Raw genomic sequence first — 24,012 nt, 5'->3', positions numbered from 1 at the left:
CTCGTGTCCTCATCATAGGTACGTATGACTTTTCTTGCTGGAATCTAGGCAAGGTGATACTGATGACTGAATCAAAACTAGGCAAGTAGTTTTGTGTTACCTATACTTTCAGATTTTATCCATAGCAATGATTAGGTAAAATATAATATACAGTCAATGATTCATTAAAGTTTTATTTCATGTAATAAATTATAGAATTCATTTTTAAACAGTCTACACCAAAAATATTTTTGGAAACATCTCTCTTTTTTGGTAAACAAATAGGTTAGCAGGTTAGTGTCAGTTTCTATTCCAATGACTAAGATCCCCACAATTACACAGTTGAACAGAGCCTTTCTTTACATTTCTCTAAAAATTTGAGTTGATACCACTTGAAAAAAACAATGCAGTATAAACATTTCCATTTTGCCTAAGGCCTTAGACTGAACTGTAGAATATTAGGTGGAAAATTATAAAGATATATTCATTAGCCTTGAACTCATCATCACCTTACATATATATATATACCATAATGGCCAAAAGAAACAGGAAAGTTAAAAAAAAAAGCACAAAAGAATACAGTAGGCAAGTCTTAGCCTTGTATATTATAAGTAGCCATAGAAGACATATCATCAATGCAATGTAAAAGACAAGGAAAAAAACAGTTTACAAGTTTTTTGTTTGTTTTTCCCTAACAAAGCAATTCAATTGTTCTTATCAAATTATTCAGAGGGTATCAAACGTCTGTGTACATAAACCGGATTAGTTTTTAATTACAAAATAAGATTGGTCTTACAAAAAGCACAAGATAACAAAACCATTTAAGGGCTTTGGCAGAAATCAGCACATCTTAGAAAATGGAAAAGAAAACCCAGCCATTATATGCACCAAGTGGATATGTATTCAGAAAAATTTCCGCGTGTAACAAGAATGAGACTCGTCGATGTTTACTGTTTTTGTCGATTGTTGGCTATCTTCCTCCATGAAAGAACACAAGAATTTAACTCTCATGGTGAGCTACTAATTCAATATTAAAGCAACGTCACTGGCTAAAAAAAATTACCTTTGCTTAATTTATTTTTTCAATTTACTTTTGTTTAATTTAAATGTCACTAAAACCTCCCCTAGGCATATATAATCTAAAAGTAAAAGTCCATCCTGTAGCTTAGGCCTCGTTAAAGTTCTTCTTATTGGGGGGATGGGGGGTATAGAAACAGCCACGTTAGAGTTATGCACTAAGGCAAAATATTGAAAAAATTTATATGGAAATTTACTATTTTATATATCAAGTGCCCATTGGTTAAACAGAGCTGTATTCAGTAATTCACATTCTATGATTTTATTCAACTAATAGAAAAAGCTAAACAGAAAGATTTACTGTTGAACGCTGAGTTCCTAAGGCTGGGGTCACATATCATCCCCTGACAGAGTGAGAATTCATCAGCCGAGAACACGGGAGCCGAATGGAGAGCTGGATTTAAAATTCCTGTCCCTGCTGTGCGTAAGGAACACAACGTGGAATGGCCTAAACGATATTTTGTGTTATTCAATTTTCTTTTCTGGGCGGACTACCATAGCCCAATGGCTTTAGAAACCAAACTCCAAAAATCTACCTGACAGCCCGAGAGAAGAGGAGGCGGACCATAAAGATGGAAGAGGTCATCTCAGCCGACTGGAAAATGCACTGTCCACCGCTCGTCTGCCCCAGTTCCAGGACAACCAGGGCCAGTTATGAGGGTTCCCAGTAACCCTCAGTGCTGGCACTTTGAAATAAACAACTGTCTGTACATACTTTTTTATACTTATATGTGGAAATGGGAGTGAACACGGGAAAACGACATCAGTGTGGGGGCAAAGGAAAGCCTGAATACATGGAACCGGTAACATCCCTTCAAAAACGCAGGAATTCTATAATCTCAAGGTCAAATTTAAACCAGCAGGAATAGAACTGGAATTCCAAAACCTCAGAAAAGAAAGCACTAACAATAAAAACTGCAGCGGATTTCACGGAGCAGGAATAAAACATTATAACATATCTATCATGCACATGTGGGTTCATGTAATTTATCTTCAATTAGAATTATTATCTATTCAGCAGCTGAGGCCCAAGACCTGCTGATACAGTGCAGATGAGACAACACGTGCTCGTCTCCCGCTTTGGCCTTTCTTCAGCTAAATGATGATCGCACAGCATAGGGCACCTGCCCTGTAAACCAACCCTGGCTCACCCGGAGTCAGTGCCCTGCCAGCATTCTCACTGGCAGCGGCCCTCCATCCCCTTTCGTAGGCTCTAGAGATTCCAGGGGACTTTTCAGCTTTATTGGTTCTACAGTTCAGTCCCAAATTCACACAGAAAACACTGCCCAACCTTTTAATCGATGATCTATTCCTATAAAATGATTTATTAAAACTGTTTTTAAGAATAGATATTTAAAGTATGTGAACTCCGAAGATTCGTTTAAAAGTAACCTTTACGACACTTATAATTAGGTATTTTATTTCGAATCGACTTCCAAGGTTATCATCACGCCAGTGTCTAAAGTGCTCTGACTTACCTGAGCAGGAGCAGTGTCATCTGAGCTCACGTTTAACAGCTCACACCACCAGATCAATAGGAAAAAAACAACCCAGAAACGAAGGCAGCATTCTCTCCTGTAGTGTGGTCAATGCGTGTAAGTCTGCAAATAAAGGTACGTTCGAACTGGTTTCAAAGGAATTCTTAGAGCCTTTAATATGCCAATAGGCAAGTTTTCGAAGTCCCCAAGCTATTTGTCCACAGAATCTTTTATCTGTATGAGCACTTCTTAGGAATAATGTTTTACAGAACAGGTCTTAGGAAACACAGCTTCACTAATTCCTCAGACTATGAAATATCAGTCTATTTCTTAAAGTTAACCATAAAACAATTGTTACAGCCAATAATTCTGGAACTTCAGACTCAAAAGGTGAGCATATGGGAGGGAGGGGGATTACACCTGTGTATCATACTACATTGTTTTCACCTCCCTCAAAAAATATGTTCAAAAATACCCATGGTTAACCACTCTCGCTGGTGGTCTGCGCAACACGCAAACAAATCGACCAAATACACAAAGTCTGCCCAAAACAAAAACAATGGAACTAAAGTTTTCACTTGCCCAAATGGAAAAATACGTAAGTGCCATATAAAACAATTTATAATGACATATTTAGAACTGGTAACCCTGGTTATTACTCAGGAGTCTATACCATATACTGAGATAACATTATAGAGCTATCTTCTTTGAAGCACTATTGAATAATTAAAGTTGCTATGGAAAACCCGTTATGTGAGGAGTTCAATGACTTTGGAGCAGTGTTTCTCAACCTCAGCACAGCTGAAATTTGGGGCTGGTAATTCTTTGTTTCGGGAAGTTGTCTTGTCCACTGAGAGATGTTAGATGTCAGTAACATCCCACCAGTCAAAAGGACCAGAAATGGCCCAGATGGTGCCTAGATGTAAGCAAATCATCCCCCGTGGAGGAGCATTGCTATTGAGAGAAAATTACAGCTTACACCTTGACTCTGCTTCCCACTTTACAGGCATATTGTGACTTACACATATCGACAAACATTAGTACTGAGGAGCATTAGAGATCCTCCGAATTCAGTGTGATCAGAAGCACAAGGAATCTGTGAACAGCAGAGATGGTTAGAAAAGCAGTCTACACGTTTCCAAGCGCACTGTGGTAATTACACTGCCCCCACAGTAGTAAGAATCATCTGAATCATAATGCTCAGTTGACAAATATTCTCACAATCAGAAAAACGCTGCGTATTACAATACGTTAAGGATCATGAAGACTCAGGCAGTGTGAGAATAAGAAACGAACGATCATCAATGGCCGATCAGACCACATTCTGTTCCCTGGCCAAACATGCTCCATGACATTCCCAATCCAAATATCTCAAGTCTTGTCTTTAAACTGCTTGCCTGCACTGCTGCCGCCTCACTTCTTTCAAGTTGTCACGAAGAGCCCCTCTCATGCCACGAGGAAGGGCCTGCTGTGTGTCAGGGACTCGATCACTGCTTTCAGAGTTCTGCAACACCCACACCTTCGGTTTTGTCACTGCTGTCACTTCCAGACACATCACTCTCTCTGTTCTGCTGTTTTCTGATTATCTTTAAACACTTGTCAAGTCTCTGTACGAACAAGTCCACATCCTGGATCTTCATTCCAATGGCAGACGCAGCATTGAGGTAAGCACACGGGTAATTATCTGTGTGTGACATGAAGCCTCTGAAAGTGTAGCCATTCACAGTTTGCACAGACCCAAGAGGCACAACTCTAAAATGGAAAAAATTTACCAATTTAATATGTCCAGTGATACCAGTATACCCCCCATAAACAAAAGATATCTGTGGCAGTAAGCTTTACATCTACTTAAGAGGGTTATAAATAGCCATTATTTGTGGCCTATGAAAAAAGACTGTCAGCCTTAAACTACCATATTTTTCGGACTATAAGATGCACATCCGCTTTGCCTCCCCCCACCACAAATCTGGGAGGAATAATGGCTGTTAATGCTGCTGTGGAGTTCTGTTTACATTTACATTGGTGAAATATTATGTTATTTATGTTATTAAATATTTCAGCATATTTTTTGCTTCAAAATTTTTTTCCTATTTTCCTCCTCTAAAGCCTAGGTGTATCTTATGGTCTGAAAAACATGGTAAAAAGTATACAATACACTCAATTTTACATGGAAACGTGATTATCATGTATCCATCTTGTATTAAAGAGGTACACGCTCACAGAATCACAAACACCTGTACAAGAGTCTTCTTCAAAAACGTGAAAAGAAAATTATTTGTTTTCGTACCAAATATGAAATGTGACTTCACATACACAGACCTTAATGGAATGGTGAAACTAGTAAGCCAAAGCCATTTTGATTAATTGCCATGTGTCATCTCAAATGATCGACCAACAAAAATCCCACCTACCTAGCCAGTGCCCGCAGGAGGGGTTTTGAAGCAAGGGCCTAGGAGAGGTCATGTAACTGCTTGCAGGGGGGTAGTTCTCAGCGATCGGTAACACTCAGCAATGGCACATTTATTTTTTAAGACTGATTTCACTGGCATACTTGATATAAGCAGATTTCTAAGAGTTACTTTTTTCCCCCAAAGAAGTCAATTAGGATCAACTCTAACATAAACACAAATAGTGGCGACACAGAAACAAAGCCAAGAAAAGCATTTTAGGAGGGTCCAACTACGCTGTGCTAAACAGACATAGTTCATCAAGGTAAAAGCTCAGCTAACCTACACTTCTTTTCTTTTAAAAAGTTGTTCTTTGATGAAAAATCTCTAACCTCTGGTGTCAGAGAAAAATAATAGAAGAATATAAAGAAGAATACTTAGAACAAGATATTTCTTTTCAAGTCATTTTTCTCTGACACCATTAAATTAAAAATTAAATTAATTTTTAAGCCATGTACATAAAAGAGCAAAATTTACATTTTTAAAAGGCAGTACTTAGACAAGAACTGCATAACCTGCCCTGACCAGGGTGCTTTAGTTGGCTGACTGTCATTCCGCAAAGCAGAATGTTGCCAGTTTGATTCCTGCTCAAGGAACGCACCTGGGTTGCAGGCCGGTCCCCAGACACAGGCTGCGAGAGGCAACCAATCAACGGTTTCTCACACAGTGACGTTTCTTTCTCTCCCTCTCTTTCTCCCTCCCTCCCCTCTCTCTAAAATAAGCAAAATCTTTTAACAAAAATAATTTTTAAAAAACCATAACCTTCTTTAGTTTAGAAAATGGTCTTTTCCTTGAAAACATTTTCACTTAAATTTAGTAACAAAGATGACTTATTTCTAACACCATTAAGTGACACCATGGCAGACTAGCTAACAAAAGAAAATAAAGACAAATATTTGCATAGAGAGGTAACGGACTTCTGTATCTGTGTGTCTATTAAAACCAAGAAGATTCAGATCTTTCTGTGACTATTTCGAGTGTAGGCCGTCCACGGGTGCACATACCCTCCTGGATTCTCTACCGCATCACCATTTACTGCAATGAATTCATTTACTACAATGAATTCTCAGGGGTAGTTCAGCATATACGTGGGGGGCTGTTGTTAAAGAAAGGTACTTTGCTAAAATTAACTTTTAAAAGCTGAATAAATCCAAGCCTCTTTTAAACATACCTGGCTCCAGAAACCTGTCTGGTAAAAAGCATTGAGCCCAGCTGAGTGACAGCTTTGTCACAGTGTTCGTCTAGTGTCTTAAGTGTCACAGCTGAAAAGTAAAAAAAGTATCCCAATGAACCTCAAAAGAACAACACATAATCACGGAGACATTACTCTTTTGTGTGCAAACACGCATAACAGGAAATTTACCATCTTCACCAGTTTTAAGTGCACGTTCGGTGATGTTAGATACATTCACGTCGTTGTTCAGCCCTCACCACCACCCACCCTTGGAGTTCTTACCATCTTGGAAAACCAAACTGGTACCTAACGAAAAATAACTCCCCATTCTCCCCTCCTGGCAGCCACCACTGTACTTCCTGTCCTTCTGACTTTGACTGCTCTAAGTACCGCATGCAAATGAATTAATGCAGTGTTTGTCTTTTCCTAACTGGCTTATTTCACAGAGACTTTCCTTTTTATTCATTGTCAAGTGGCATGATTTTACGTGAATGCACTTAATAAATTATAGTCAGGATTTGTTTGCACATCAGACAAAAATATGTTAATATAAAGTCTCGGACAGATACATGTCATACGCAGAATCGGACAGAATTTCCCTACCACCCCTCTAAAAGAGTGAATTTTCCAGTTACACAGATGGAACTATGACATGATCAATACAGCAGTTTATTCAAATTCAACTACGTTTTAAGAAGTTGTAAAACGAGAATGTGGGATATATTTCAGCACAGGTATAAGACTAAGAAACATCAACTTCTGCATATGGACATAAAAATTCTTTCTGCGGTCACATGGGTAAACTATACTCTATTCATACCACCAATCACTGACACTAGGCACCACTTCCTGAGGACAGACTTACCACACTAGTTTACAAACATAATCTCCATCACTCTTTACCAATTTTGCATGTGAGGGACCATTAGCTCTCTTTTTGAGACAGGAGGAAGGAAGTCAGGGGCTACTGCATGGCAGAATAGGGACTCAAACCACACTGTATCACCTTCCACAGTATCTACCTAGATTCTAGGCTAGCGAAGGACTGACTGGGATGAGGTTTATCACATATTAACAACCACATCATTTTCCATGGAAGCTCATTCCAGAAAAAGGTTTCAGTTACAAATGACTGTGTCCTTCCTTTCCTCAAATGTACATGAAATATGAGACATATTACACTGCATATATTCACAAGTTAAAAAGGATAATTATGAAGCTTAAAAGTTCCTTAATGCATAGAAGTCAACATTCATATTATCCTCTTTAGTAGGTCTTATACTACATGACAAAAATATATAGTTCTTCTACAAACTAAGGAAATTACATAAACAGAATTCTCTAACATAGAGACACTCAATAAAACAAGTTTCTAATATTATGGTGTTTTGTTAACTGGTAGAAATTTTTTATACAGAATCCTTACTAGTGACCAAATGATTTTCATTAGAAGCAGGAGTTAAAGTATTATTTCTCTGTCTATTCATTATAATTATAATACTTAATATTGATTTGGATTCTTTCAGTATATAGTTTTTTATCTTAGAAATACATTAAAGCATTTCTAAAGGCTAACTAAACCTTTTCAATTTACAAATTAATACTGTAATAAATTTAGAAATAACACTGTAACTAGAAAGAATTCATACTCTTTTCAGAAATACAAGCTTCCTGCTGGGGATGGTTCAGAAGTGCTGATTTTTTTTAAAGGAAAAAAAATTACCTAAAGATATGGGATTTTGAGGTGTATGCAACAGTCTTTCATTATAGGCTTCTGACAGCTTCTTTAGTTGGATGGACAAATATGAAAACATTTCCTGCAATAACAAAATGTTACACTTAAAGAAAATCAAATAAATATGTATTGCAACTTGCCAAATTTAGAAGGATAAAATCTGCCTGGTGAAAGTCTATGATGTACATTAAATTACACTCATCCCTGTGCCTAGGAGCAGTTCTTTCCTTGGCTGCAATCCAGTGAGATTCAAAGCTGCCACAACGACCAGAAACCACAGGATTTAAGTAAAGAAGGCAATGAACCTGATTTGGGGCTATCACGTATCTATCACAAATCGATCCTCTTTTCAGAACCTCCAGGGCTATTGCTCTCATCCAAGCAGCTGTCACCTCCATCCTGGACCACAGCAATACATTCTCAATGGTTTCTCTGCCTCCTTCCCCACCTCTCTGCAGTCTGTTCTACACACAGAGGCCAGAGGGGCCTTTCAAAAGCATAAATCAGATCATGCCCCTCCCAATGACTTCCACTTGTAAGTATGGAAAAACAAACTCTTCATCTATAAGGCCCCAAACGATCTGTCCTCCCCTCCACTTACTATGGCAGCAGCCACACGGCCTTCTTGCCAGCAGTGGCCACGCCTGCTTCCCCTAGATGCAGAAGCCCTTCTCCCAGGCCACTCCACCCGTGGTTCCTCCTGACATAGACTCATACGACATTCCTTTGTCACTCCCCTGTGAAATCAGCTCTCCAACCCTGGTTCTTCCCAACGCTCAGTCTCACTCCAACACCATTACCTATTTTGGTTCCCTCACCATATTTATCACAATTTGAAATTACCTCATTTATTTGATAAAATGCACATTGCCTATGGCAGCCTAGTAGAATGGAAAAACTCCTTGAAAGAAGGGACTCTGTCTTCTTCACCAGTTTTCTCAACACGAAGAAAAACGTGCCAGGCTTTAGAATATAAGTAACTTAGAAAGAAGTAATTTAAAAATGTATTTCTTTTAAATCATATAAACTGAAAATCAATGATTCTCTAAACTCAATTAAAAAATATAGCAACTAAAAACCGAAAATTGTATTCATGATCTCACTCCAGAAAACAATGTAGAAAATAAAACAAAAATACAAGTATTTTGTGAGTATAAAATTTCATGTGCACACATAAGAAGTTACAAATTGACCTAAAATTTCTTCTCCTAGTAAGCCCTTCCAAAAGAACAGAAATGAAAGTCTGCTCACCAAAGTCTGCCCTCAAATGCCCATCTGTACAGGCCTCCTCCAGCCACAGTCCAAGCCATAAACTCTGAAGATCCACCTAAGAGCCAGGGGCCAGCCCTGCCACAGGACAGCAGGAAAGGGTGCTTCTCCGATGCCCAAGGCCACGAAAGCTGCTCCAGATTTCTGTAAGGCAAGGGCTGCGGAGTCTGGTCCCACACTGGCACTCAGGAGAGCTTTTTCATGTCTAAAGCATGTAGATGACTAACTCCATCTTTTGTTAGGTAAAGATTAAAAGAAGAGGAAAATTCCTACCAAGCTTATGAATTATTAATGAGTCTACTGAAGACCACATTTTTACCCTTGTTGACACATAGTATATCTTGTATTCTGATATGAAAAATTTTAAAACTAATTGTTCTTAAATTCTTAGGATATTTTATAAGACTGATCTCAACATGTCAGAATTATGAAACCTTAGATGAAAAGACATTGATTTTTTTGTATTTAAAAAGTCAATATCCGTATTTGTCATACCTATTGAACCCACTGATACATGTGATGTCTTTTTCTTTTGTCACTTAAAAATTATACAGAAATATTTAAGGAGACAAATGTTATCACCAGAAACAGAAAAAAAAGTTGTGGCAGCCATCTTTTCTTAAACATATAAATATTTCTGGCCCTGGCTGGTGTAGCTCAGTGGATTGAGCGCGAGCCTGCAAACCAGAGGATCACAGTTCGATTCCCAGTCAGGGCACATGCCTGGGTTGCAGGCCAGTTCCCAGCAGGGGACTCATGAGAGGCAACCATACATTGTTATTTCCCTTTCTCCTTCCCTTCCCCTCTAAATTAAATAAATAAATACATCTTTTTAAAGAAGCTTTCTGACCCTCCTTCTTAAATTAGTATTTCAATATTCACTTCAGAAGTAAACCGATCACCAAATGGAATAAGGAAGTTAAGAGGTTTTCCAGCAACTGGAACATCATCCACAATCTTCTATCACCAAAGCAGTGTTAATGAAGACCACGGTTCCTAGGTTTCTTTCACATGTCTTCATCTGCTATAACATAGGTAGGTCACAAACTTAAATGCTCCATATTTTAAGTCACATTTTTAGATATTAATTGCTCATTTTCCTTCCCCTATATTATAAAGTCTCAATCTGCATTTTCCTACTCTCCTATTCATCAACTTCTCATAAATAGAATTAAATATAATAGCTGGGAAATCCCTTTATAGACTTCTATGTTTTCCTTCCAGTGTAACAAACAAAAACCTCACAGGTGAGGAACAATTTAAAATATTATTCTATCTAGTATGGCTGCCGCAACACTCGCCAACGTGGTCACACTTGTAGAGTAGAGTTGACCCTTGAACAGCACAGATTCAAGTATTTTGATGCAAGGTTCAGAATCAATGGATACGGAGCGCCTACTGTATACATTGCTCTATGCCATTTTATATAAGGACCTGGGCATCTGCAGATTTATCTACAGGGGTGGGGGAGTGTCCTAGAGCCAACCAATCCCCTACAGATAGCCAGGGCTCACTGTACTTAAGTTTCAGGGGAGTCAAAAGTTATATGTGGATTTTCAACACTATGTTGTATGAATGAACTATCCTTAATTTGTATTTAAGTATTTCTAAAGAGAGAAAAACAATGTATCCTTAGTAATAGCCCTAGCAGTACTTTTAAACTTACTACTGCATACATGCCTATTAAAAACTAAGATTTTTTCCCAATGTTTAATTTCTAATACTTGAACAAATTAATTTTAACCAAATCAGTTCTATCAACCACTTGGTAATGGCACTAGAATTCAGTGTTAACTGCAGCTAACATTGGGATAAAAATCTTTAGACAATAAACATAACACTAAGGTAACTAAATCTCATGTCACTACTATGGGAGTAATTATACAAAAAAAATTGTTGAGTCAAGTTCACATCCACTTGCAAATATTCATAGTATCCTACTCTATGTGAAGGGTTATGATAAGGTAATCCAATAAGCAAAGAAGCTTAAATTATCTGAAAGCACAATACACTGAATCCTACAATATTCCAGATATTAAGGTCCTAAATGCTAAATCCGTTAATATCACTACATTTAAAATACATCATTTAGGAGACTGTATCACTATTTCCTACACTAATACTTAGCTAAGCATTTTTTACCTGATATATTAAAGGTACTACAGAACCTGCACTATATATTTTTTGCTACAGTTAAATCTATAACTGACATTTATTATAGAATACCTCTATAAAGGGAGAAATTTATTAGCACCCCAAGCAAATGTATATAGAAAGATCTCACTTAAAAGAAATGAAATATTATTGATTTTCTATGTCTTTTTTTGCTATATTTAACCTAATTTTAAAAGACTCTCACTAGAGATAAACTGAGCTGTATACCTGAATGCTAATGTCAGCTACACTTCCAGACTAAAAACACAAAACTTTACACCACAGTTCAAGATGTTAATGGAAGAGAAGTTGAATTATATTAAGCACTGCCTTTCGGATGGCCTTTTTGCAAACTAATTTGCAGTCATGATGCCCAACATTCAGCCTATCCCTCCCCATAACCCAAAGATGCACATAATTCACTAAATTTTAAAGAAAAAAGTCTTTTGTAATCATGTTTTTTGAAACATACTGTTTCATGTTACAGCATAAGATGTAAAAAGAACTTCACATATTATTACACTATGCCTCACGGGTGGATAATAAATCAAAAGAGAAACAGAACAAGTAGCCTAGTATTTCGATGATGACAGGAAAGGGTGAGTGGACAGCAGCCTGCGGGTACTCATCCATGCACAGATGCCCGTACCCGAAGATAACAGTACAGATGCAGTGTGCCGCTCCTGCTGAGTGTGGCCAGATTAAAGGGTCCAGGCACACGTAGTGATCTTTGCATCACAGGCTGAAGCACTGATTTCAACCCTTCTGTTGAGGCCCCACATCCAGGCTTGAAATCTCATGCTTTTGTTGAGATTCAACTACTCCACTTTTAGGGTTGCAGATATACTAATGTGTCCAAACTCAGCTGTGTTATAGGACATTGTTTGAAGCAGATGTCTGATGTTCTCTTAGAATTTAGCCTGTCCTCCAAGCTTCAGCTGCGAAATGCCAGCCACTGGAGCAGCCGCCCCGTGTCGCTCCTCTTCTGCACGTGTCCAGCTCAGCAGCCGTCATTACCTGCCAGCCCTGTTCAACGAAGCACTCGTCTGAAAGGGAAGCTAAGCAGAATAACGGCTTTCTCTGGAAGCCAAACAGAGGCAAGGACAAACTTTTGAGACTGATTTTCTTTTTCTTAGAGAAACCCAAAGAAACAGTCTCTTAAATTTTAACCCCTTTTCTTCAAGGCTGCTTCAGTTAAATTCACGGTTATTTCTCCCTTCAATGAAGCAGATGTGCTGATCAGAAACGGGCTAAGGACAAAGAGGTTCAATTCACACACACAGTTCCACTTTCTCTGGTCCTTTCGCCCTTCAAAAAAGATGGCTTGAGAAGAAATGGCTTCAGGCTGAGTTCCTGTCTGTCTCTATTTTGAACAAAGATAGTCGTTTCTGAAGGGATACACTAGATGAAATAACCTCTAAAAATACCATTGTGGTGAATAAGGGCACAGAAAAAAAAATCCTAAGTTTTCTTTTAACACTCCTTTTTCAGTACGCGGTTACACCAATAATAGAAAAAGGAGCTCTCAGTGATGGTATATAAATAGCTCTGGATGGAGCAAAATAGCTTTGCCTCAGCTTCTCCAGAGCTGAACCAATAAACTATTACGATTAAATTTTCACAGTTCAAAAGCAAGTCCATTTAAACAAAAGAGGCCCTTACTTCTGCAACAAATCCAATACAAAAAACAATATTTATGCTACATATATGCAATTATGGTTTATGGAGGACATCGACATTTTTCAATGGAAAGACTTGCCTGATGAATGAAGTTGTTAAAGAACAATTTTATTCACTTACAGTGACAGAGTTCTCAAATGAGCATTCTAACACTTTGAAGGTTACTACTGCAGATAGTCTCTATTCTAAGTAAATGCTATACAAAAATGTTAAATAAAACCGGCTAATCCAGTAGAGTCTGTGGGGTTTTACACACCTCCACAGAAGAACCATCACTTTCACAGCTCCCACCCAGCACAGAGCAGGCGAACACGCCAATCAGTACTGGAAGCAACGAGAGCAGAGTGGTAAAGACAGAAAGGGGAGGCTTTGGCATCACACCAGCCTGAGTTTCAGTGGCGGTTCTGCCACTTACATGTGGGCCCTGGGTAAGTACTTAGCCTTTCTGAGCCTCAGTTCCATCTGTAAAATGGGAATAATAGCTACCTCATAAACTTACTCTGAGTAACATGAAATTAATTTAAGACACCTAGCAGAGTTCCTGGAACACAGCACACAGTCACAAAAATGTCTGTTCCCCACCCACTTGCTTTCCCCACAGTCTAAAAGGGTTGTCTGGTCACAACTAACATTAGCTAACAGGACTCCTACAGACTCATGCTAATACCTGGTCGCTATGATCCTGTTCTCGTCCTGTCCCTGTTTATTCCACACTTCTCTACCTAGACAAAAGGAAAAGAACAAAGTTCTGGATGTTACAAAAAGAGATAGAGCCACCCAATTCATAAATATCACTAGAATATAAAATTTCTCCCGTGAAATATCTATCCAATGATTAGTAAGAACAACATCCCAGTGAAAAGCAGAGCTGAACTGCCCACTGGAGCCATCACCAGCTGAGCCACATATTCCTGCAGGTCATTCTCAAAGCAGGTGCATTTTCACTCATACTAAGCAAAACATACACAAGCATGGGCCTGTGAGTCATCTACAAGTAGTTGAAAACTTTAAAGCCAAACCCTAAATGTCAAAAGTTAGAAGCACCATGGCATAACAGAAACACTCAGATTCCAAAATGATGACAGAACACTCTCAAATCAACAACACCATCATCTGGATGTAGGAAAAGAGCCTTGGAAGGGGAATGCCTGCTCAGGAGGAAGTCCTATGCCTACAAGTGGGGTACCTGTCACACACAACAGGTATTCGCCATTTCAACTCATTCCTTTTCACAAGGTTTCAGCAACATTCATATAGGGAAATGTTCTGTAAAACACCTAATTTAATGAAGTCAGTATCAAAATGTGATTTGCTTTTTAACTAATTTTCCAGAAAGACGCTTATTCTGTCTGGATGACTATACGTCCAGAACAAGAGATGAGTACACAACAGTGAACCTATGTGTGCCCAAATACCCTGCACTGGTTCATTCAACAAGCATCCAATGAACATCTGCTATATTTCAAGCAACGGGTGCCATGAATAGAAAGATCAATGGCAAACCCCAAGGTGCACACTAGTCTACTAGATTACCTATAATCAAAGACCAAGTTTCATTTCAGACACCTAATCGTAATTCTTTGGGTATGCACTAAAGTAACCAGTTTAATCTGCTAGTTAAGTAAGTGTAACTACAAAATCACTTTGAGACTTATACTAATTTATTATAGCAAATATTTAGTATTATTAGGTATTTAGTTTCAATTCAAGAACAAAAATAGAAAATAGAAATATGCTTATTTCATATAACAGCTTATTAAATTTTTTTGTTTCTAAATATCAATACATAATAAAATATACTCTTTAATGTCTAACTTTGCATAAGTCTTATTGTCACAGCTATTATATATTCCGTACTGATCAATATAAAGCCAAAAAAACAGCTACAACATAAGAGAAAACAACAACTATGAAAAATAAAAAATAGACAATAACAAATTATATTTCAAAACTTTGATATTTGGGATATTTATGCAGTCTATCTCAAACTCCATAAAATATTACCTACCTATGTATAAGGTATCAAAATGCTATGAAAGGGTTCTGGTCAAGATGGCAGCAGAGGTAAATGCAGTACTCACATCCTCCCACAACCAGGCCCAGCACTAGCAGCAGCTGGCCCTGGTTCACAGCTTGGCCTTGCTGGGGTACCTCTAAGCCCAGCACAAGTAGCAGTCATCTGCAGATAACTTTGTAGCTCATGCTGGGTCGCTCACACAGGGCACAGGTGGTGGCTGACCTTGGCCTGCACCTCCTAGGAGGCCCCAGAGCCAGCACACCTGGTGGAGAGCTTTAGACCACACTGAAACACTGCACGACCTCCTCCACAAGGAATGTGCTCCAAGGAAGGACTCAGCAGGCACCAGACCCCAGTGAAGTAAGCCCTGTTCTATAGAATCAGCCCCTGCACAGCCAATCCTCCATGGTGGTTGCAGCCAGTCCTCGCACCAATCCGTCTGGGGGGAAATCCTTCCCACTGAGGTGCCAAAAGTAATCAAGACTTGACTACAACAGGAGGGTACATCCCCACCTCATGGGGATGGGCCTAGAATGCCCAGCTCAAGTGATGGGGAGGCTGTGCCACTAGACCCCACAGGACCCCTAATATATAAGGCTACTCTACCAAAACCATGAGACACAGCAGCTCCACCTAATCCATAGAAACAAACACAAGGAGGTAGCCAAAATGAGGAAATAAAGACATGGGCAGAAGAACAGGGCAGAATTCCAGAAAAAGAACTAAATAATATAGAGACAAGCAATCTAATAGATGCAGAGTTTCAAAACACCGGTTATAAGGATGCTCAATGAACTTGGGGGAGAGTAGATGAACTTAGAACTTCAACAAACAGACAGAAAACATAAAAACAGAGATAGAAAATATAAAAAGAATTGATCAAAAATAAAGAGTACACTAACTAAAATGAACATATTATAGGGAATCAATAGTGGAGTAGATGAAGCAGAAAATCAAATCAGAGATTTGGAAGATAAGAAAGCAGAAAACACCCAATCAGAAAAGCTAAAAGAGGCTAGTGTAAGGAGCCTCTGAGAGAACTTCAAGAATACCAACATTCACATTATAGAGGTGTCAGTAGGAGAAGAGAGTGAGGAATAATTGAAAACTTATGGGAAGAAATGACAGAAAACTTCCCTGACCTGGTGAAGGAAATAGACATACAAGTCCAGGAAGCACAGAGTCCTAAACAAGACAAACCCAAAGAAGTCCACACCAAGACACATCATAATTAAAATGCCAAAAATTAAAAACAAAGAGACTCTTAAAAGCAGCGAGAAAAGCAGTTAGTTATGTACAAGGGAGGTCTGATAAGGCTGTCAGCTGATCTCTCAACAGATACTCTGCAGGCCAAAAGGGACTGACGAGAAATATTCAAAGTGATGAAAAGCAAGGACCTACAACCAAGATTACCCTGCAAAGCTATCACTTAGAATCAAAGGACAGATAAGAACTTCTCAGGAAAGCAAAAGTTAAAGGAGTTCATTACCACCAAACCAGTATTATAAGAAAGACAAAAATACAAATAAAATGACAATAAATACAAATTTATCAACAATTACTTGAAATGCAAATGGATTAAATGCTCTAATCAAAAGACATGTGGAGACTGAATGGATAATGAAACAAGACCCTTACATATATTGCCTACAAGAGACTCACTCCCAATCCAAAGACACACGCAGACTGAAAGTCAAGGGATAGAAAAAGATATTTCATGAACATGAAAAAAAACAAAAAAGCTGTGGTAGCAATACTTATACTAGACAAAATAGACTTTAAAACAAAGGTTCTATAACAAGAGACAAAGAAGGACTTAGCATTCTACTTCTGGGTATTTACCCAAAGAACCCAAAACACTAAATGAAAAAACATACATGCATATGTTCATTGAAACATTATTTACAATTGCCAAGATATTGAAGCAACCTAAGTGTCCATCAACGGATGACTGGGTAAAGAAGTGATGATAGCCCTGGCTGGTGAAGCTCAGCGAACTGAGCGCAGGCCTGCGAACCAAAGGGTGGCCAGTTCAATGTCCAGTCACAGTACATGCCTGTGTTGAGGGTTAGGTCCTCCAAAGCAGGTGCATGAGAGGAAACCACACATTGATGTTTATCTCTCTCTTCCTCCCTCCCTTCCCTTTTCTCTAAAAATAAGTAAATAAATTAAAATAGTTTTTTAAAAAAGTGATGCATATACACAATGGAATATGACTCAGCCATAAAAAAGAATGAAATCTTGCTACCTACAACAATATGAATGGACCTAGAGGGTACTGCACTGAGTAAAATGACTCAAAGAAAGACAAATACCATATGATTTCACTTCTGTGTGGAATCTAAAAAACAAAACAAACAAACAATGAGAGCCAAAATAGAATAAGATACAGAAAACACTCTGATAGGTGCCAGATGGGAGGGGGTTGGAGATACAGGTGAAAAAGGTCAAAAGATTAAGTAGCACAAATTGGTAGTTATAGAATAGTCACAGGGATGTAAAGTACAACATAGGAGACATAGCCAATAATATTGTAATAACTATGTATGGTGTCAGATGGGGGACTAGATTTATCAGAGTGATCATTTAGTGGGTTACATAATGTCTAACCACTGGGTTGTACACCTGAAATGAATATAATACTGCATGTTAACTGTAATCAAAAAATAAAAAATTAAGTTTCCTCTTCAAATTTTTGTTATTTGAAACTCCTTTATTTTTAAAGATTTCATTTATTTATTTTTAGGGAGATGGAAAGGGAGGGAGAAAGAAAGGGAGAGAAACATCATTTGGTTGTCTCTTGTACACCCCCAACCAAGGACCTGGCCTGCACCCCAAGCATGTGCCCTGACTGGGAATTGAACCAGTGGCCTTTCAGTTTGCAGGATGACATCCAACCCACTGAGCTATACCAGTCAGGGCCGTTATTTGAAACTCCTTTGCAGGTACCTTTTCTTCTCCCAGACTTCTTAATGTTGGTGTATCCAGAACTCAGTTCCCACACTTTTCTGTTCAGACTCACTCTGTTGCAATTTCATCTAGTCTCTTGGCCAATTAATTCCTCAAATTTTTATCTCCAGCCCAGCTCTACCTGTTAACACAGACTCATTTCCCACTCTCTACTTGACATCTCTATCTAGATGCCAATGGATGTTTTGAGTTCAGTTTTGTCAGAAACTGAACTCTTGGCCTTCTACCAAAACCCACAGGCTTACCCACCTCAGTTAGTGGTTCCTCCATCATTCCAACTGCTCAGATCAAAAATTTCACAAGTATTCTTGACTTTTCTTTTTCTGTCATACAATACATCCATGCAGAACTCCTATTGGCTCAAGACAGACCTAGAATCCAACCACTTCTCTCCCCCTCCGCTGTTACTATCTAGACCCAGGCTAACATCACTTCTACACTATCGTAAAAGCCTAACAGGGTCCCAGCTTCTACCCTTGCCCCTTTAATTTGTTCTCAACATGGCAATCAGAGTGGGCCTTCCAAATAAGTCACATCACAACACTCCTCTATTCAAAACCATGCAGTAACTCCCTATTTCACTCAGAATATGAGGCAAAGACCTTATTGTGGCCTAGAAAGCCCTACATGATCAGGCCACCCCATTACCACCCTGACATTAGTCCCCACAACTCTCTTGCTCTCTGCCGCACCGGCCTCTTTCCTGCTCCTTTAACACACCACGTCTGGCCTTCTGCCTGAAACACTCTTCTCCATCACATGTGTATATTAACTCAAATGTCACCTTCTCAGTGAGGACTGTCCTAACCACTGTGTTCACTCACCACCACCACATCATCATCCCCAATTTCCCTTCCATTACTCTTCTTCCTTTTTTCCAGAGCACTTTTTACCTTTCTAATTTACGTACTAAGCCAACTTTAAAATTTATGTTTTATGTTACTCATTCATTGCTGATCTCCCCCAAATGCAATATAAGCTCCGTCTTTGTCTATTTTATTGATTGTTATATTAATATAATGTGCCTGAAACAAAACATATACTCAATAAATATTTGATAAATTAAACATCTACTCCAGGAAACTTATCCCACACTCAACTTTATCTACTGTGAACTTTACAGAAACACTGGCCCACACTTCAGACCAAGCTATTTGATGTGGGCTTCTCATCGGTCAGATGGGGGCCAAGACTGACTGGTGGGGTAGAAATGGGTGTGCGGCACCATGAAACTGAAGAGACCACAATCTCAAAATGTTCGACCTTACAAAATGTCTGATCTGTAAACTACCCATGGGTCTTGTGCTGGATTACTAAACTACAGGCTGATCACAATGATCGTGCCACCCCCTGGGCCAGGAAGTATCTGCACTATCTTAAAAAATATTCTAGAGTCTTTTAGAACCAGAAGTGGCCTGAGATAACAGTTGTTTCTTTCACAAATGAGGAAATAAAATCTGTGAATTCAAGTAGTAAAACTATGTGAATAATTCCCATAGTGAAACAACTACTTACGAGGGAGCTAAGACCACTGGTATGCAACGTAACTTAACTCTCGCAGAAATACAGGACAGTTTTCCTCATCTCTAAACAGAGCCTTCATCTGTTCTTTGGAGAACATTCACTGAAAGATTTTCTGAGGTCCCTTGGCTACAACAATCTATGACCATGATGATTACTTTTTGGAGTTTATCAAACTAGAGTTTCACTCTAATCATTTAAAAAAATTCTCAGTTTTATCAAGGCATAATTTACATACGGTAAAGTTTCAAATGTCCACTTTGCAGGTGTTCACTTCTATGAATTTTGACATATACAGTCATGAAACTACTTTTTTTCTGTCCTGATATTTTTTGCCTTTTCCAGCATGATATACAAATGAAACCATAATAAATATGTAGAACTTTTGAGTCCAGTTCATTTCATTTAGTATAATGTAGTTGAGAGTCATTATGTTGGTGCATATATTAGTGGTGTGATCCTTTTTATTATTGTGTATGTATGTACCACAGCTTGTTTATATACCAAATGACGGATATTTGCGATGTTTCCACGTTTTAGCAATTACAAATAAAATCATTCTAAACATTCATGTCTACTTTTTGTACAGGCATAAGTTCTCATTTCTCTTGAGTAAGCAGTACAGAGTGGGGTGACCAGTTAATATGGTAAGCCTATGTTTAACTTCGTAAGAAACTGCCAAAGTGTTTTCCAAAGTTGCTGTACTATCGGCATTCCTACCAACAATGTCTGAGTTCTACTTGCTTGGAATCTTGCCCAACTTTTTAATTAGAGTCTCTAATAGGTGTATATGTAGTGGTATATCATTGCAGGTTTAATTTGACTAATAACATTGCACATTTTTTCCTCTATCATGTAAATCTTAAGATATCCTCACAATAAAAAGTAAGTAATTATTAACCCTGGCCAGATAACTCAGATGGTTAGAGCATCATCCTGACACACCAGGGTTGCCGGTTCAATTCCCAGTCAGGGCACATACAAGAAGCAGCCATTGATGAATAAATAAGTGGAAAAACATACTGATGTTTCTCTCTCTCTCTCCCCATTCATCTGTCTCTAAGACCAATACATTCTAAGCCCTGGCTGGTGTAGCTCAGTGGATTGAGCACAGGCCTGCGAACCAGAGGATCGTGGTTCGATTCCCAGTCAGGGCACATGCCTGGGTTGCAGGCCAGTTCCCTGCAGGCCAACTCCCAGCAGGGGACGCACAAAAGGCAACCATACATTGATGTTTCTCTCCCTCTCCCCTTACCCTCTAAGGGTAAATAAATAAATAAGTAATCTTAAAAAATAAAAAAATAAAAAAATAAAAAAAAAATAAGACCAATACATTCTAAAAAATGTAAATAATTACTTTCCTGTGAACTGAATAAGGGGTAGATAAGGGGTAGATAAGAATAAGGGGAACTGGTTCTACCCCTTTCAGTTCACAGGGGTAGAAAGACTACAGTAAAACAGGGCAATTTTTAAAATTAACAAAATTTTTAAACTTATTTATATGCATAAAGCTGTTAAGGGGATCTATCTAATAACACAGATGGAAATATTTAAAAATATGTAAAGTACTATTAAAAAATCCAAGGAGCTATAATTGCTACTAAGCATTCAAAAGTTGTACGGATACAAAAACTGCACCAGGGGCCTGCAGCTCTCCACGAAGAGAGATGAACAAAACCTCTGAGTCGAACTCGCCCTGCCAACACCGTCTCTGTCTACAGTTCCAGAGCTGTCCTGGGTTAAGCTAGTTTTTAGTGTTATAGACAAAGCTCAGTTTTCAAGAACAAATGTCGCTTTTCTTTTCACAGTCAATATAACCATGAGGTCAACATTCCAATAATGACAAGGGATAAATTTATTATTTTAGAATGAGAAGCTGGCCAACTTCTGATCTGATTCTTCCTTTCTTTGACTGATGTCTCATCCCTAAACAAGTCTCCAGGCTTCCAAAAACAAAAAGAGAAGCCTTTTACATTTGTCTTTCAAGAAGCACTAAGTGATAAATGAGTTGAATTTTACTAAACTAATAAGAATCCCTAATGTAAAAGTTTCTCAAAAAACAAAAACAAAAAAAAGCAAAATCACCTGTCCAAGATTCCTTGGACTGTCTGGATAAACAGGATGACAACGATTAATTGCAAATCACCCAGGGTGGTTCCAGATCAAACGAAATCCCGTAGGACCGTACTTGATACCTAAATAGAATCCAAAATGATAAATCAATAGGCAAAAACACCAATGATTTGGAGTGCCATTCTAGATATTTTATACCTAAAGAGAAGGCTTACCTTTCTTTCTTTTAATAGCTTCTTATAGCCATTTGATCCAAGTGTTAATAAAGTAATAAGAACATCTAAAGAAGGTGAAGCTGAAGCTCTTCCTGAAATAAGAACAAGTTATAATCAGGAGGGTAAAAAAGCTTTGAAAATTAAGATTTATTATAGTAGCCTACATACAAATGGATTTTTGTTTGTTAGTTACTTTTTCTGAAGAGCAACTAATTTATTTACCTGGATACATCTTGCTGATTTCCTGAATGAAGGAATCATTAAAGCCAGCAATTATAGCGCCACCTACTGGAACCATAAAATTTTTGTCCAAGCTCTGAACAAAAGCATCTATTCTACCAACTCGGGCCGCCTAGAATAAAATATTACATATTAGTTTCTAGAAGAAGAGACCACAATGACTATTAACAAATAAACACTAGTAAGATAATGCATGAAAATAAAAAACAGATACAATATTTTTATTCTTTGCAACAGTGCCAGTAAAATATTTTTAAATATTAAACTGATTATTCCTAAATATTAAACATATACTCCTTACATGTGGAAAAGCACTTTATAGTTTACAACCTGTTTTTACACAAAAACCACTTAATTCTTACAACAACGCTGTGAGAAAGACAGCGTTTCAGTATCAATTCAGGAGGGAACTATATTTAAACAGAGCCTTTCACCTTAAAATTGGGTAAGAGAGAGTGGATTCCTCCTGTGCCTATCACCTGTGATCTTCTCTTTGACAATAAATGTCAACAGTGGGCCCTAAAGCTACTAAGTAATTTCAAACACGCTCTCTGAGGTTGAGAGTGGCCACCAGAATCTAGTGGACTGCAGCCACCCATGCTGCCAATCAATCAGTCACACGTAGAAGGGCCTCTCTTTGATTCTTGGATAACCTACTACCTGCACGACCACTTAAAGCAGCAAGTCTGCTCCTACCACCACTCAGATAACAAAAGAGAAAAAGAACATTTTTATTTTTAACATCGACTAATGGAAATTCTGGTTAATTCTTGGCAGTGTTTCTACATTTAACTCATGTTTCCTAATGTTATCTTAGGCGATCTCATTCTACTGCAAATGAACTTCAAGTGAAAATCTAATATTCTGATGAAAAATTGAACACTTACTTAACAGAAATATAAAACCAAATTCTAGTTCCAATCTGACATAGTCTATGACCTTCTGTCTAATGTGCTGCAATTTTCTCCTCTTAAAAACAGAGATACTATCTAAATTTCAACTAAGAGAATTTTTTTTCTTTATCTGTGGTGACAGATTTTCAATCAGTATTCAGAATCTACATTCCTATTAATACTATAACTGCATTTGACCTTCAGCGTCACACTTGCTCTCTGCATCCGTATCTCAGGAAAAACAGGAGCAGCAGATAGCTGGCCTAATCGAAGAGACCAGATCCAGGCAACAGGTAGAAGCAGCAAAGCTGGAGGCTACCACAGGATTGTTTAAATCTCAACCTTCCTGTCACTTTTCTAATTTCCTCATAAACTGTGATCAGAGAAAAATCTCACCATCTCACAGGAACACAGAAGTATGTAAGACTGATGGAGGAAATAACTGAAAAACATGCAAAGTAGCAGCATATAAAAATAAAGGGAACAGTTAAGGTTGCCTTCTATTGACATTTAAGTGCTGTCCAAGGCTTCCTGAGAGAAACCTGAACCCAAATTGGGAATGGGATTACTAAGAGAACAGTCAGCGCCCCAGATTTTGCTAAACTCCTTCATCACTACAACATGAAAGTGCTGGGAGGGGAGCACATCCTGTGGCAAGAAAACAGGACCCACCTCACAAAGGATTTATGTTGTATATGGACCTCACTCTCCACACTAAAGCCAGAGGCTATTAAAGAGCAGGAAAAAACCTTGAAGGTTGGAAGCATTTAAATAGGAAAACAGAAGCATGTTCTAGGAAGTAAAGAACTGCAATTATCAGTTCACCCATTTCCTCATTTATCCACAGAGTATGTGGATACTTATCCGTCGTCACACATTGTTCTAGGACCTGGAGACAGCAGCAGGGAATACTACAGATGACCCTTGAACAACGTGGGCATTAAAGGTACTGGGCGCCTGCAGAGTCGAAAATTCACATATAACTTAAGTTGGTCCTCCCAACCCTGTGACTCCAGGAGAGGATCCTGGATCACTCCATCTACTCTGACTCCTCCCCCCGCCAAAACATGAGAGCATGAGCCAAGGCCTG

At 38.4% G+C, this 24,012-nt stretch overlaps 1 protein-coding gene across 1 annotated transcript in view; it reads right to left on the bottom strand.

Annotated features, from left to right (window-relative positions):
* Positions 1-566: 566 nt before the first annotated feature.
* SEPSECS (Sep (O-phosphoserine) tRNA:Sec (selenocysteine) tRNA synthase) overlaps positions 567-24,012 on the bottom strand; it is a 37,110-nt gene continuing 13,664 nt past the window's right edge. The window contains exons 7-11 of the mRNA XM_037044855.1: positions 22,012-22,141; positions 21,790-21,881; positions 7,879-7,972; positions 6,153-6,243; positions 567-4,286 (exon numbers count right to left, since the gene is read on the bottom strand). Coding sequence (XP_036900750.1) covers positions 4,031-4,286; positions 6,153-6,243; positions 7,879-7,972; positions 21,790-21,881; positions 22,012-22,141 — 663 coding nt within the window. The 3' untranslated portion in view covers positions 567-4,030. The remainder of the gene's footprint in view (positions 4,287-6,152; positions 6,244-7,878; positions 7,973-21,789; positions 21,882-22,011; positions 22,142-24,012) is intronic.

This window comes from Sturnira hondurensis, unplaced genomic scaffold (assembly GCF_014824575.4).
Source record: "Sturnira hondurensis isolate 20B ecotype Veracruz unplaced genomic scaffold, ASM1482457v3 Scaffold0000780, whole genome shotgun sequence".
NCBI classification, from domain to species: Eukaryota; Metazoa; Chordata; class Mammalia; order Chiroptera; family Phyllostomidae; genus Sturnira; species Sturnira hondurensis.
Note: the sequence above shows the minus strand (reverse complement) of the source record. Positions and strands in the feature narration are given on the sequence as shown.